We start from the raw sequence: 17055 nt of genomic DNA, 5'->3' as shown, positions 1-17055 counted from the left end.
AAGCCTTTGTCAAATCCTCGAAGCTCTCGGGGAGCACGTTTGCGTGAGAAGGCTCTTGACGGGGATATCACGTAAATTGAATTGATTTTTTTGGTTTGTATTTTTGTGAGGATGAGTAGGGATTTAGATTGGCTGATTTTGCATAGGAAGAAACATGTAGAAGAATTTAGTGGAGGGAAATGACACTTCACTCAATAAGTTACGGGCCCAAGCAAAACTTCGATTTTATTCGTTAACAAAGTCACCTTCAGGAGTGATACGTCTACAGGGTGTCCCAAATTCGTTGCTCACTGAAAGCATTTTGAGAACTATAAGACTTAGGGTGAAAAACTTCAAGGAAATTTATTATTTTCTGTACCTACCTGCTGAAATCCAAGGTTTGGCAAATTTTGCTCTCCTAGTGTCATCTCGAACAACATCCTTAGATTCACTTACGTGAATCTAAGGATGTTGTTCGAGTTGTTGCTTTACTAGAAATAAAATTTTTCTTGATGCTTTTTTGTTGGTGGAATTTTGTAATATGTATGTTTATTCGAATAGAAGTTAGAGATTAGATCTTACCATAGAGGGAGTATATGCAATTTTACATGTCCCCAACATGGTTAGGTTAGGTTGTCGGATTGCGATATATTTTCAAATCCACAATTTCACTATATCGTTATGAATGTATATTATGTTGAATGAAATGTATTTATTTGAGTGATCCCCGATTAAATATGCAAATTTCAATATTTGGAATCCGGTATTTTTCCTAATTGTCGAATTTATAATAAGCAGAATATTTATTATTATCTGTATCTACCTGCTGAAATCCAAGGTTTGGCAACTTTTGCTCTCCTAGTGTCATCGGTTGTTTCACGTCGTTTTGCGCGCTTGAGTTTGTTTTCTGATTTTCTGATATATTTCGGTATTCATTTCAATATATTTGAGTTGATATGAAACGTTGATTCACTATGGGACATAAGAAGTGCGTTCTTTGTGGAGAAACTGGCGAATTGAGTGAAATATTGTATTATACTGATATGTTTTCATTTCCGCGCGCTTCATGTCAAATTTGATAGTTCATATTGGGGACAAAATTTGCTTACTGAAAATGACATATGCTCCTTTCATCTATGTTTAATACTCTATGAGGTAAAGGCGTAGTTTTTGCTTGTCAAATGTCAAAAGTGACAACTGTCCAGATAGCGGACTATTCAAAATGAAACCTTGCAGAAACAACATTTGTAATATTACGTACATCATTTTTTTAACCGTGGATAGAAATAAGAAAATCAAAGCATCCTTCTGTCAAACTCCCACGACAGTTGGAGGCACAGAAAACCGCATCATACCAAAACATTTCGAAATTGGTAAACAGTGATCGTTTAGCATTCTCATGCATATATATCGTCTCAGTTTCTATGAACTGGATTTTATTTTTACTTCACCCACGTTTCATGAAAGTGATTTCGGTCGTCTTCGAGAACTGATGTGAAATCAAAAGCTGCTCCACGGCACAATGAAATGGCTGAAGAATTTGGGTATGTGTCGAAGTGTTTTTGTTGTGTTTTTGTTTTACCGCCTTGCAAATTATTGTTATTCTTCGAGGTATACAGAGTGGGGTATTGCTTATAAAGACGAACATGTGAAATCATCGTCGAAAATAGGAGTTTCTGGTTTCAGTATGTTTGAGCATATAACTGGAATTTCGGCGTGAATATCTAACTTTCTACCAATTGAATCAGTAAAAAAACAGAAATATCAATTTTGGAAATTCGATTTTGCTGGGATTTTTATTGCAATCACTCTTAAGATGGTATAATGATAATGAAATGATGGTTCAAATAAACAGCAGGACCTTAATTTTTCAAAATTCTAACGAATACACTGAGAGAAGTGTTTATCTGATATTATCGAAATAGTTAATAAATCATACATTGGATATATGGACAAACAAATATTAGTTTCATGGAAAAAAATAATTTATTTGAAATCCCACCAATAATCATCATTTATTATTACACTTCATTTATTTACGCCTAACTTATATAAATAATGCTGAGGAAATATCCATTTGAAGGAAATAAATATAGTTGAGTTTAATATACCATTGAGTCATAATTAATAAACCTTACTTATATGTAATATGTGTCCATGCTGGATAAAAATAATATTTCAATTCAGTAATGGTTAACGTATTTCTTAGATAATTATTTTGGTTGTTTCTATTATCCAATTGTTAGGGTCTGAGAAGAATAGTTTGCCAAACTAGGTAATTTTTTAGAGTTCATATTGAGGGTATCCGGATTTGAACCCTAGTCGTCTTGATTGCATCTGTTCACTCTAACCACTGTTCTGCCAACATCACTATCAAGTAAGCAGGTACAAACGATCTGAACCCAAAATTCAGTACAGATGTGCTAAGCGGCGTTCAATAAGCCCATAGTAATACAGATTTAGGCCCAGTTTCACCAAATGCTTTAATCTTGACTTAGCTCTTAAGTGAGGCCTTAGATCACGATTAATGTAATGTAGCGTTTCACCACACTCCAAAGCGCCATTTAATCGACCAATCGCGATTTAGCACTAATCGGCCATTTTTGGAGGATTATAACCTTTCAAGTTGAGATTAATAATTATTTATCAGAATGGAACTCTTGTCTATGTAATGATTTTTCTGGAAATTTCTAATTTTTGGGTCAATTTTATCGAAATATGACTATATGTATAGGCTCAATATTTCCCATTCAAAATACACGTAAACTTTGTTTTTGTGTTTTATGACATTTATTGCAAAGAATAATTTATTGATATGTTTGATTGAAATATTATTCAAGAAGCAGTTAAACTTGTTAATTAAAATAAATAAGTTAATAAAATTACTTATATAGTTTTTTTTCCAGACTGTGTGGTTTTGTGAAATGGGATAATTTCTTTTTAACTTCTGCAAGTTTCCGACATTTCGAAGCACATCACTCGACATTTTCGGCAAAAATTAACTTTGTTTTTTGTTTACAAGATGACAAATGATTTGAAATGTTATGAGTTATGAATGAATGACACCTGACACCTAGCGCCAATGGTGGTCATCACTGCTAATACGATACAGAACACTATATTACTTCTTGTTCACAACGTTGCCAAATGGTTTGACTATTTAATCGCGATTTGGTTAATCGCGATCATCTTCGGACGGGTTGATGCATGGTGAAACAGAAAACACTGTTAAGCCTACTTTAGTAACAAGCGGAGTTTAATCAATCTGGGATCAAGTGCTGTTTGGTGAAACTGGGCCTTAATGTTTAAAAAGAAAATTTAAATTAAAGAAAAAGTTCAAGGACAGATCCTTCAAGGAGATGCGCTTCTCTTTGAGGGATGTGTACTCAAACTCTTCCACAGATTGGAACGCTAGAATTATGTTAGTTTGTTAATTATTAATAAATTCTATATTTTCAGTAAATAAATTTTTATTGAAATCTTGTGAGAGTTTATTCATAAATAGCAAAAGTTCGTTAACTACCAGTTGAAGATTTGTTGACAATGAATTTGTGGAGATAACGTAAGTTCATATAAATTATTTATCACCGAAATATATTGAATATTATTAAATACCTTATAAACAAATATTTTATTCTCTATCAATAAACTTTTTTGAATGCATAATTTAACTATTAATGAATATATCAAATATAAATCTGCTGTAATAGTTGTGAATGAATAACCTCCAAATAAGTGCTTTATTAATAAGAAAATATGGATTTCTCTCAGTGTAGATCAATAGATTTACGGTTTCTTCACGGATTTCTGTACAAAAACAATGCGTCAAGGAATCAACCCCTTCAACGAAGAGAACTGAATTATCGTCACATCTTTCATCCCCATGTCACTCAGCCCTTGGATTTTTGAAACAACGTGTACCGGAAGATAATAAACGCTTAATTTAGTTCCTTTTCTGTTAACGATGAAAGATGTTGCGGAACAGACAATCGTCGACTCTTCCAAAATAGTTCTTCACGATTAATCTGTCTCGAGGTCTGACAGTTTGTCTCACCAGCCCTTGGTGATTATTTTTGATCCGTTTAAGAGAGTCGAGAGTAGGGTCTAGTGAAGGAAATGGTGCGTCTAGATTTAACAGGAATATTGTAATCTACCAGTCACCCCAAATTAATTTTGTAAAGGGGGGAGGGGAATGATAGACTTGGCTTTATCACTAGGTAATTCCAGTGATTAGAGGTGGTGTTTTGTGTATCTCTAACTGGTTGAATTGTTGAGTCAAGAAAATAGTTTTTCGCCATCTACTTTCCTCGTGGACCAACAGATTTCCTCTGCAACCCTTGCTGATCATTTTTGCTGCATTTAGATTCAAAAATAGGGTTCAGTAAAGGAAAAATCGCGTCTAGATTTGGCAAGAACACTTCTATCTAGGGATTCATCAAGCCAAGTAGCTTGACATTGCAACCAACTACTTGACTTGAATATTAAGCTCGTAAAAAATTACATACTTGAGCTTGACTTGACTTGATTTTAGATATTTATTGCTTGCCTTGATATCAAGCTACTTGGTATTACTTGAGCTTGATATGCACGTGTTGCACGGCATATATTTCTGCAATCTCGTGCGCGCTTAGACTCAATAAGGGGATTCCTCGAGCGCCAGGAGACTGAAGCATTCGCCAGTATGACTTTATTGGTGTTTTTCTCACATTTCTATGAAGTCTATTGGTAGATTTTGGTTTCAGAAATATCTTTCCAAACTTGGCCAAATGTCTAAGGATTTTTTATCAACGCAGCATATTCAGCTCCTGTTGAAAGACAATTTTCCAGAGCTGCTCTTACAGTTACAAAATCCCGCAATAGGTTAGGCGACAAATCTATAAGTTGCCTCATGTGTCTTAGATCCTGGATGGAAAATTATGGAATCAAACAAAGCCTGGAGGTTTCTCAATATTAAGACACTTAATTTTTTAATTATTTTTCAATGTATTATGATTTATAGTGATTTAATTTATGTTTCTATTTCAAGAAAGTTGATATTTTTGATTCTTTCATTCAATAAGTTCTATAAATAAAAGTGTTTTTTGCAGGGTTCCTTCTCATTTCAGCATTTTTTTATTGATGTGACACTACACAATAAAACTGCTAAAAATCAAATAGCTTGATATAATTCAAATACTTGATGAATAAATACTTGAATTGACTTGATATTGAGAAACTACAACTTGACTTGAGCTTGACTTATAATCAAGTCAAGCTGAATCCCTAGTTCTTCTAGCAGTTTGCTACGAAATTTGTTCAAAGTACTTTTTTTAATATTAATGTTTTTATTGCAGGATCAATCATGTTCCACGTGAGAAGACGTCCAGCAGATTGTGCACCACGTAAAAGGAAAAAGAAACCTGGGGCTCTGGGAGCTAACAATAACCCAAGAGAGGCAAGGGAGGGTCAAGCTCCACTTCTGGTGGAGCTTGGACCAGATGGTTCGACGCCACACCCTGGTGATACTGCCAGGACCATCAGGCTGAATACGGAGGTTATGGAGGTAGGTCCTTATACTCCAGATTTTGATTTGGAATACCAAATTTCCTTGTAATCGAGGCTTAAAACTTTTAGCTATAATATATTGATGGCACTGGCTTCGCACGTGTCAGGCAACCCAAAATACATCGTTCGAAGTGTCAAATTATACTCTTGCCGTCTTGACTTCCCACGCTCTGTCAGGCAACCCAAAATACATCCTTAGAAGTGTCAAATTATACTATTATAGGAAAAAGGAAAGCTTTCTTTCTTCTCCGTCAATTTTTCGAGAATATATTGTGGCATAAACTTTCTCATGACAGTAATGAACACAACAAAAAAAAATCGTCCAATTTGGTGCAGTCGTTTGAACGTGATGCTCTTACATAAGATCCATATTCTTTGAAACGATTTCTAAAGGATGATTTCAAAATAATCGAATCCCAGAAAAGCCTCAAGAAGATTCAAATAAGCATGTCGTTCAATTATTTCAATCTAAAGTCAGAAAGACGATATCAAACGAAAATATATCGACCTGTTACAAGGTTGGAAAACACAATCCGAAGCATCCAAAAAAATATTGCCAATTATTCTTAAGCTTGCAACCAGAAAGATCAAACAGGAAATATTGAAGAACTGCAGTCAGTTGAAAAGATCTGGGTTATTTATTTCTTGTGATCTCACAACGCATAGAAGAAAATTGTTTTGGATCAAAGGCATCCTTGGGAATGTTCGGACTTATTTACGTTAAAAGGAAAATACTCTAAAATAAGTAAATCTAAGGATGTTGTTCGAGTTGTCGCTTTACTGAAGTAAAATCTTTCTTGATGTTTTTTTGTTGGTGGGTTTTTGTAATATGTTTTTTCGAATAGTAGGTAGAGATTAGATATTACCATAGAGGGAGTATACGCAATTTTACATGTCCCGAACATGTTTAGGTTACGTTGTCGGATTGTGATATATTTTCAAATCCACAATTCAACTATATCGTTATGAATGTATATTATATTGAATGAAATATATTTATTTGAGTGATCCCCGATTAAATATGCAAATTTGAATATTTTGAATCCGATATTTTTCCTAATTTTCGAATTTATCAAACAGAATATTTATTATTTTCTGTATCTTCCTGCTGAAATTCAAGGTTTGGCAACTATTGCTCTCCTAGTGTCATCGATTGTTTTACGTCGTTTGGCGCGCTTGACGTTCGTTTTCTGAATTTCTGATATATTTAGGTATTTATTTCAATATATTTTGAGTTAATATGACACTTTGATTCACTATGGGACATAAGAAGTGCGTTTTTTGTGGAGAAACTCGCGAATTGAGTGAAATATCGTGCCACTGATATGTTTTCATTTCCGCGCGCTTCATGTCAAATTTGAAAATGACATATGCTCTCTCTATCTATGTTTATTACTCTGAGGATCTTACCAACTTGGTCAACCCAAATCCCAATAAAGGGTTTTCAAATGAGAGATTTCATTTTTATGTTGAGAAAAAACGAGTATACTTTAGGAGAAATCAAAATAAGTTTTTCTTTTATTCTCTCACGTGGTCCCAAAGAAAAAAGTCTGAAGGTATTAAATCACAAGATCTCGGAGGCCAATTGTGATCGCTATTCATATTTGCCAAATTAACAATGTGTATTTGGTCAACTTTCAAAAAAATCTCATGAAATGAATAAAATTAATACATAATATTGTAATTTCTGGACTAATAAAGTTTTTTTGGAATTTATTGAGAAAAAGAGAATAGATTCGATTAGCCTTCATGTGATTTGATCCAAATGAATTAGAAACTGGTTTTCTGTAAGCACTGTTTGTAACTATCCACTAGCCGATAGTTTGTAATGAAATAATTTCAATGCTGATTACTTCTATAATTAACACACACAACTGGTATGTTATAGCACTCCAATATACCAAAGATGTATAAACGACGTCATTGTGCTTTAGAATAGGGGTCCAATTACGAATGATTACTGTCTGTTCAGTGGCCTCTCACATATCCCTGGGGATATACCGGCGTTCTGTGTTTCGAATGATAGGAGATAAATTTTAATTATATCCAAATAAGCTTCTCGATTTGATGGTGCTGAAATGTCATAGGCGCAGATCTGATTTGCCCTTGAAAAAAAAACCGACAATTTTCATGCAGTTTTCAATATTATTTTCAGATCATTTAATTCTATACCTTTTATAATTTCAATGATAAGAAATTATCACGAATTTACATAATTTTATTTTCTGTTGTCTGAAATTCACATCAACTTCTAACGCAAACGAATTTAGTTTATCGAATTATAATTTTCATCTTCTTTTGAATGCAAGATGACCTTTCTGAACCAATTCTAATCTCATGCCATGACATGATTATAGCAGCTGACAGAATGTATGTCAAAATGACATGCTTACAGTGGCGGATTTACCAGTAGGCTGAAACCATAGAGTAATAAACATAGATAGAGGGAGTATACGCAATTTTTACATGTCCCCAACATGGTTAGATTACGTTGTCGGTTTGTGATATATTTTCAGATCCACAATTTTACTATATCATTATGAATGTATATTATATTGAATGAAATATATTTATTTGAGTGATTCCCTATTAAATATACAAATTTGAATATTTGGAATCCGATATTTTTCCTAATTTCCGAATTTATAATAAGCAAAATATTTATTATTTTCTGTATCTACCTACTGAAAAGCCAAGGTTTGGCAACTTTTGCTCTCCTAGTGTCATCGGTTATTTCACGTCATTTGGTGCGCTTGAAGTTTGTTTTCTGAATTTCTGATATATTTAGGTATTTATTTCAATATATTTGGAGTTAATATGAAACGTATATTCACTATGGGACATAAGAAGTGCATTCTTTGTGGAGAAACTCGCGAATTGAGTGAAATATCGTATCACTGATATGTTTTCATTTCCGCACGCTTCATGTCAAATTTGATAGTTCATGTTGGGGACAAAATTTGCTTACTGAAAATGACATATGCTCCCTCTATCTATGTTTATTACTCTGAGGCTGAAACCTATGGCGGCAAATTTCAAGGTCGGCAGATTAAGATTATTAATTTTTTATTTAGATTAACAGCATTAAAAAATCTATTATACACACACAAAGTACGAATTTCGAAAATTGGAGAAAAATTAAAATATTTAGCAAAATTGATACGATTGTCAACTAAGGTATATATCTGAATTCAGAGGCGGCAAATGTTGGATTTGCCGCATATAGACTAGGCGGCAAATCTCTAAATGTACCACAGCTGACTTATATTCGGCAATTTGACAATATTAGTCCCATGTAACTTTTCAAAATTGTCAAATAATATTACAGGACCCCAGTCAGCTACATTTGTGATGAATTCTCTGGTTTCTGGAATTGTCAGGATTTCTGGAGAGCATTCAACTTTTCTATAGTCTCCTTATTTTTGATTTTCAATTTTTTCAAGGAGTTTCATGTTTTTTTGATAATTATTTCTTTATACTAGACGAAAGAAATCAAAGATTTCAAAAATAGTTCTAGCCGTTCTTCAATTGTCAACGGTTTAATGATTTTTTTAACGGTTTTTTTTATGACATATAAGTATAAAATGTAACATGGATTTTTCTTCATATACAATTCCCATAATTTCTTCCTTAAATTCCAACGTATTCTTATTAGAATTAATTTTAAAACCTCTTTATGGCCATACAACTTTGTTCAATTGTTGATTAGAATAATAATTTCTACATTCATCGCTTTCAACGTGAGTGTATTTATAGTCGTCTTCCGGTATAATATTTGTCTTGGACATGTATAGAAGATAACAGATTCCTCTTCATTCTTTTTCATTACATTTTATTTTACGATGAAAGAGATCTGCCTATCTTTCAAAATAATGGGTGGCTCTGAATCTTTTAAACAATGAGTTATTATTTTCATATCGCCTTATTGTTTCTGTCATTGTTCTTCAGTTTTGCAATCATTTCAATCTATTAATTATTGATATGGATTTGGAGTAAGGTACCTACCTAGGACTTTATGATATGAATACCTTCTTTCAATTTTACTTTTTAATAGTTTCAAGGTTCGAATAAATGATCACAAATCCATGTTCAAATTCGTTTCTGTCTGGCCGGCCGTAAACATGATAACTCGAAGGAAATTTTCAGGGTAGATTCGGATCTCAACAGTTTCGCTAGAGTTCGTGATTGGGCAAATTCATAGAGTAATAAAAATAGATAGAGGAAGTATAAGTAATTTTTGCATGTCCCCAATATGGTTAGATTACGTTGTCGGATTGTGATATATTTTCAAATTCACAATTTTACTATATCGTTATGAATGTATATTATATTGAATGAAATATATTTGTTTGAGTGATTCCCGATTAAATATACAAATTTCAATATTTGGAATCCGATATTTTTCCTTATTGTCGAATTTATTATAAGTAGAATATTTATTATTTTCTGTATCTACCTGTTGAAATCCAAAGTTTGGCAACGTATGCTCTCCTAGTGTCATCGGTTGTTTCAAGTCGTTTGGCGCGCTTGAAGTTTGTTTTCTGAATTTCTGATATATTTAGGTATTCATTTCAATATATTTTGAGTTAATATGAAACGTTGATTCATTATGGGACATAAGAAGTGCGTTCTTTGTGGAGAAACTCGCGAATTGAGTGAAATATCGTATCACTGATATGTTTTCATTTCCGCGCGCTTCATGTCAAATTTGATAGTTCATGTTGGGGACAAAATTTGCTTACTGAAAATGACATATGCTTTGTTTATTACTGACATATTCTCCATCTATCTATGTTTATCACTCTGAGGTTAAAACGTTTTGGAAAAACATGCAAAATTTGTTAACATCCTGCATACAGTTCTGTGTGCGCCGCAATAGGCGCATCAATGAATCACCAAGACGATGCATTTCTCATTTTTTTTTAATACATTCTAATAAAATACTTTGTAGTAGATAATATCAATTCCACAACGGACATGTAGCTAATTTCTGTTCCTGCTCACTGTATCATTTCAATTTCCGGCGCCACTGAGAACGCCCGCAGATCTTCTTTAGATCGCCATAATCTTTACATGTTTACATCCGCCTATAGTCCAAGAAAATGGCCAATGAAATACGAATTTTGAGGTTGAAACTTGAATTTTGGATATAAGTTACTTTGAAGCATCTAAAAACGAACTGTGAAAGGTTTTTTTAAATTCACCCCCGGGAAGGGGTGAAAAAAAATAAAAAAAGGGGTTTTTTTGAAATTTTGGGGAAATGGTAAGTGTTAGAAAAAAAAGTTTCGAATAAAAGTTGTAGAGCGTAAAATTTTACATAAAAATGTTTTCACAACTTTTTTTCCTAAAATTGAAATTAACTGAGATATGGTAGCTAGAAACTAGGGGATGATAACAGGAACTTTAAAAAATCATAAGTTGTTGAAAAATTGAAAAAACTCATAATTTTTTTTTTAAATTACTTATATGATTATAAACTTTAATTCTAGAGAAAATTTTTTTTTTTTTAATTGTTTATAAAAAAGTTATAACAATTTAAAATTTTTATTTTCAAATTAAATCAACTTTAACTGATGAAAATATATATATATTTTTTTTAATAGATTAATATTTTAAGAAATTGACCATACGCGTTGAAATTTAATTTTTACCTGTTCTTTTCAAGCAGATATAAAATAATTTACCTGGTTAAAGATATTGTGTGGCGGCCATTTGCTTTCACTACCGACTTCGGTACCTCATGCGCATGCGTCAGTTGTTCTCAATGCGCCAGTTGTTCTCTGTGTGTTTACAATATTCTCCATTTGTTTTGAGTGAATTGATCTCTGTGTGTTTACAATATTCTCCATTTGTTTTGAGTGAATTGATCTCTGTGTGTTTACAATATTCTCCATTTGTTTTGAGTGAATTGATTAGTGCTGTTAATTTGGAAAAGGTAATTATTTAAGTGATGTTCAATTTTATATTGAGAAACCGCATGGTCAAAACATAAACACATGCTTTTTATTTACTTTGTTATAAAAATCACCATCAATCATTTTATATTATTTAATTTTTTAAATACTATTGTTGAAGTATCTACCTAGATTAGTTGATAATGAATTAATTTTGTACTTTTCTTGTTTATATAGGTTGAAATTTCAACATGGATCAACAAGCATTATGCAGTATTTGTGACACAGTTTTGATCAATGACACCGACACTGTTGTTTCAGTGAAAGAGAGAGGATTAAAAAAGTTGATTGAGAAAAGCATTGAGAAGGAAGACAGAAAAAGCGAGTTATGGCTCGGAAAGATTGAAGTAAGTTTTCATGAAAAATGTAGGAAGTCGTATCCTATGTCTACCTCTTCAATTAAGAGAAAATCAAAATTATCTACTGATCCATCTTCATCACATTTTACATCATCTGTAGTTGGACCAAGTATACTACCAGCGTCAACTTCAACAAATTTGAATTTTGATTTTGTAAATCTATGTTTTTTTTGTAAAATGTCATTGGATCGCAAACATAAACGGGTCCATTTGATAGCTAATAAGTACACACAAGACCAGATACTGGATATTGCCAGGAGGCAAAATGATGAGTTTAGTACTGAATTGATTAAACGCATTAAAGACATCAACCTAGTTGACTGTAAAGCTAGTTATCATAATAAATGCTACGTGAATTTTAATAAGCTCGTGAAGGAACCAAAAATCTCCACCCTTAAAGAACAAACAGCTAGGATTTTTAATCAAATTTGCAAACACATTGAAGAAAGCTGTCAGTATACATTTAGTTTGCGGGAACTAAAAGATATCATGGGAGATGATCCCTTGAGTAACTTTGTTTTATTTCGAATGTTGAAAGAAAAATATAAAGATGATATCTTCATATCTCATCATCGAGGTAAGGAACCAATGATCTATTATAAAACATTCGATATTTCTAAAATTTGTAGCGATTGGTTCACTGGTGATGGCGATGAAATGGATGATTTACAAAAGCAAACAATTTTGAATGTCGCTGTCAAAATACTCCGTAATGAAATTATTAAACACGATTATCGTAATACATCGTACCCTCCTGCGTCCAGTTTTCTTGACGATGTTGTGTCATCAATTCCGCCATTATTAACTTCGTTCCTTGGAAATTTACTATGTAAGGATAACAGTGACCAATACAGTGATAATTTTATTGTTAGAGATTCAATAGCACATTCCATCGTCAGTTATTTACGTCCCAAACAATTTATATCATCTCTCCAATTGGCAGTTGGTTCATATGTCCACAGAAAAACTGGTTCCAGACTAATTGTTGATCTGTTGAGCAAATTAGGTGTTTGTGCCTCATATTATCACATTCAGTTGCATGAAGCTTGTACAGTTATTAATCCTCCAGCTCTTAAAATTAATAGTGATAAGCCATTTGCACAATTTGTGTTTGATAATACTGATCACAATGCTAAAACATTAGATGGTAAAGAGACTTTTCATTGCCTTGGTGGAATAGTAGCGTATACGCCTGAATCGTCTATAAGCTTCGAAGAAAATATTGTTAAATTTAAGAAAATGCCAAAACCTCAGGAATTAGTATCAAAACACGTTATTCCCCAATTACCTTACGGGTCTTTTAACACTAAGGCTCTACAATCACTAGAATTCATCGCGATAAAAAACATTCCAGTGAGAAAATCACCTGTGATATCAACTTATTATTCTGCGTATCTTTGGGCCAAGTTCTTCGAGGTTAAAAACGTACCATCTTGGAAAGGATATATGGAAGTTTTGTCTTCCAGGATTCCTTATACAATGTCGCAAATTGTTTGCTTACCATTTATAAATGGACCACCGTCAAATTTGACGACATTAAATAGTTCTTTACACTATGCAGCAGCTGAAACTCGTAAATTAAATAGACAGACATGTTTTGTCACATATGACCAGCCATTATATGCTAAAGCTCTTTCGATAGTACAAGAATCGAATAGTGAAGAATTAAAAAATGTTGTCGTTCGTCTTGGTGGCTTCCACCTGTTAATGTCATACCTGGGAGCAATCGGTTACATTATGTCTGAGAGTGGAATTGAAGATTTATGGACAACAGTCTATGCAGGTGATTCTGTAAAAAAAATGTTAACTGGTCATGCTTATGCTAGAGCGTTGCGAGCTCATATCATGTCGTTCACCGCACTTGGTATTATAATTTGTAGAAGCTTGAAACCTTCGGATGAATTCCAAGATTCTATTAAAAAGTTTTTCGGTACGTGGGATTCAGAACCTCCACTTCTAACAGATTGTGATGACGAACCAGTAATAACTGATATGTGCGAAAGATTTGTACAGCAACTGGCAGTGATGGAAAAAAATGGTCCAACATCTAAATTATGGATCCAGTATTTCAAAAGCATTATTATTGCATTGCAATTTTTAGAAGCGGAACGATTAGGCAATTGGGAACTACACTTACAAAGCGTCAAAGAGATGTTACCATTCTTCCATGCAAGTGGACATTATCCATATGCGAAATACGCTCAAATTTATTTGCAACAAATGGCTGACCTCGAGTTAATTATGGATCCAGGAGAATATGACGAATTCACGAAGGAAGGTTTTTTTACAATTCGTAGATCCGAAAAAGCATGGGCTGGAATTTGGTCAGACATGGTTATTGAACAGACCCTCAATCGTTTCTTCGGTACTGACTTGAAGCATGGAAGAGGTGTTACTTCCAGTGTTGTAACAAGATATTTAGTAGCAATGCCATCAGCATTCAATATCATGGAATGTTTAGAGACATATTGCAAGATTGAATCAAGCAACAGTGAACAACTTGTTGATATTTCAAGAAGTAGAATCACAAAAGATGAAGTAGGAATTAAAAAATTTTTGTTTTGGCTTGATGAAAGAAATCCATTTGAGGTTAGAACTTCATTAGTATCACTCTCTACTGGAATCATAGGTGGACCAACAATTAATTGTCATAATGCAGTAGAAGTTGGATTGCAAGGTATAGCTACCAAAGTATTACAGATGAACTGACACTTGGTGAATTAAGATATAGGATATTTTCATTATCGGCTGCTGCTTTTAAAAAAGAAGTTATCTTAGCTTCTTTACCACCGACTGAATCAGCCCTACAAGAACATACAAAACGAGTGTATTATCAAATTCAACAGTGGTTAGGCAACAATCTAAATCCGGACGATTGGGGTTGGAGAAGAACCTTATTTATGATGATACCTATCATGTCAAACGCGGAACCAGCACCAAAGGAGTTAATAGATAAAGTAAGTTACAATTCACACCAACTTATCTTATTTTAGTGTTATCCAATAGTAATAATAAATTATTCATTTTGCATTTTATTTTAACAGGTTTCTTGTAGCTGTAAAACGAATTGTTTATCAGCTCGATGTGGTTGCAAAAAAAGTGGTTTAAAATGCAATAAATTTTGTAAAAGTTGCCAAGGCCAAAGCTGTGATAACGCTTCTGCAAGATCGTTTAATCTTGAGGATGATGAAAATGAAGATAAAGAAGATGAAGAAAGAGATGATAGTGATGATGGAAATGTTTATGAGGATGAAAATGATGGTGAAGAAGAAACTACTGTCGAAGACGGAGAACAAGAAAATGAAGCTATATGTACAGGACGTAAAACTGTTAAAAACACTCGTTCAAAAGTATCCACACAAAAGGTATAATATCAATCAAATAAAATTCTTCTTTAGTTAATTTTTACGCTATGGACGATAATTTTTTTCTTGTATTCTTCACAGATTTTTTGTGGTTGTAGAACCAATTGTGCATCAGCAAGATGTAGTTGTAGAAAAAGTTCTCTCAAATGTAATGAATTATGCAAGTTTTGTCATGGTGATACATGCAATAACAGTATAAATGCAGGCGTTGATACCAATGAAGATAGTGAATATGAGACACATACAAAAGCTAACGATAAAGACGAAGAAACACCTACTGAAGAAGAAAACGAAGGAAGCTCAACTGTTAGAGACAGCAGTCCACTTGATGAAATTTATATTAACTTTGAAAAATTTTAATATAATTTTTGGAATTGCAAAATCTTTATTTTTTTATTTATTATATAATTAGAGAATCAATTACTCTTAGGAAGTTTCTTCAAATTTTTTTAATTGTAATACAATTTTGTAATCTATTAAAAAAAAAAAAAATATTTTCATCAGTTAGAGTTGATTTAATTTGAAAATAAAAATTTTAAATTGTTATAACTTTTTTATAAACAATTAAAAAAAAAAATTTTTCTCTAGAATTAAAGTTTATAATCATATAAGTAATTTTTTTTCTGTCTTCTTTTTCTGTCTTCCTTCTCAATGCTTTTCTCAATCAACTTTTTTAATCCTCTCTCTTTCACTGAAACAACAGTGTGGGAGTCATTGATCAAAACTGTGTCACAAATACTGCATAATGCTTGTTGATCCATGTTGAAATTTCAACCTATATAAACAAGAAAAGTACAAAATTAATTCATTATCAACTAATCTAGGTAGATACTTCAACAATAGTATTTAAAAAATTAAATAATATAAAATGATTGATGGTGATTTTTATAACAAAGTAAATAAAAAGCATGTGTTTATGTTTTGACCATGCGGTTTCTCAATATAAAATTGAACATCACTTAAATAATTACCTTTTCCAAATTAACAGCACTAATCAATTCACTCAAAACAAATGGAGAATATTGTAAACACACAGAGAACAACTGGCGCATTGAGAACAACTGACGCATGCGCATGAGGTACCGAAGTCGGTAGTGAAAGCAAATGGCCGCCACACAATATCTTTAACCAGGTAAATTATTTTATATCTGCTTGAAAAGAACAGGTAAAAATTAAATTTCAACGCGTATGGTCAATTTCTTAAAATATTAATCTATTAAAAAAAATATATATATATTTTCATCAGTTAAAGTTGATTTAATTTGAAAATAAAAATTTTAAATTGTTATAACTTTTTTATAAACAATTAAAAAAAAAAAAATTTTCTCTAGAATTAAAGTTTATAATCATATAAGTAATTTAAAAAAAAAATTATGAGTTTTTTCAATTTTTCAACAACTTATGATTTTTTAAAGTTCCTGTTATCATCCCCTAGTTTCTAGCTACCATATCTCAGTTAATTTCAATTTTAGGAAAAAAAGTTGTGAAAACATTTTTATGTAAAATTTTACGCTCTACAACTTTTATTCGAAACTTTTTTTTCTAACACTTACCATTTCCCCAAAATTTCGAAAAAACCCCTTTTTTTATTTTTTTTCACCCCTTCCCGGGGGTGAATTTAAAAAAACCTTTCACAGTTCGTTTTTAGATGCTTCAAAGTAACTTATATCCAAAATTCAAGTTTCAACCTCAAAATTCGTATTTCATTGGCCATTTTCTTGGACTACTAGCAGTCTGGCAGTTTCGTTTTCTGTTTCACTTGTCCATTTCCACCGCCTCAAGTCTACCAGTTGTCACGAAGTACGTGCGATCTTCAGCTATCTGTACTTGTACAGTATTCGCCGACATTTTCTA

General features: G+C 32.5%; 2 protein-coding genes across 6 annotated transcripts in view; both read left to right on the top strand.

The window, feature by feature from the left end:
* The window catches only part of LOC123678056 (afadin), a 132940-nt gene that overhangs the window by 97687 nt on the left and 18198 nt on the right, over positions 1–17055 (top strand). For all 3 annotated transcript variants that reach the window (XM_045614830.1, XM_045614829.1, XM_045614831.1), the window contains exon 7: positions 5313–5521. In XM_045614830.1, the coding sequence (XP_045470786.1) occupies positions 5313–5521 (209 nt within the window). The remainder of the gene's footprint in view (positions 1–5312; positions 5522–17055) is intronic.
* On the top strand, positions 11656–15634 carry LOC123678061 (TNF receptor-associated factor family protein DDB_G0290931-like). 3 transcript variants are annotated; one of them, XM_045614843.1, is made up of 4 exons: positions 11656–11824; positions 14537–14793; positions 14881–15201; positions 15283–15615. In XM_045614843.1, exons 2-4 carry the CDS (start codon positions 14737–14739, stop codon positions 15559–15561), a joined length of 657 nt encoding a protein of 218 aa, XP_045470799.1. In that variant the 5' UTR covers positions 11656–11824; positions 14537–14736; the 3' UTR covers positions 15562–15615. The 3 variants fall into 3 exon arrangements, with proteins under 3 accessions (XP_045470799.1, XP_045470800.1, XP_045470798.1); XM_045614844.1 differs by lacking the exon at positions 14537–14793 and having other exon boundaries at positions 15300–15634; XM_045614842.1 differs by lacking the exon at positions 14537–14793 and having other exon boundaries at positions 15283–15620.

Source organism: Harmonia axyridis, chromosome 4, assembly GCF_914767665.1.
Source record: "Harmonia axyridis chromosome 4, icHarAxyr1.1, whole genome shotgun sequence".
Lineage (NCBI taxonomy): Eukaryota > Metazoa > Arthropoda > Insecta > Coleoptera > Coccinellidae > Harmonia > Harmonia axyridis.
This window is presented reverse-complemented; position numbering and strand designations above follow the sequence as displayed.

Bases quoted from the DNA above. Each gene is read 5' to 3' on its own strand.
- LOC123678061 (XM_045614842.1), top strand. From the start codon at position 11,669: ATGGATCAACAAGCATTATGCAGTATTTGTGACACAGTTTTGATCAAT. The intron at 11,825-14,880 runs GTAAGTTTTCAT...TTATTTTAACAG, and splicing joins TATGGCTCGGAAAGATTGAA to GTTTCTTGTAGCTGTAAAAC. The intron at 15,202-15,282 runs GTATAATATCAA...TATTCTTCACAG, and splicing joins CAAAAGTATCCACACAAAAG to ATTTTTTGTGGTTGTAGAAC.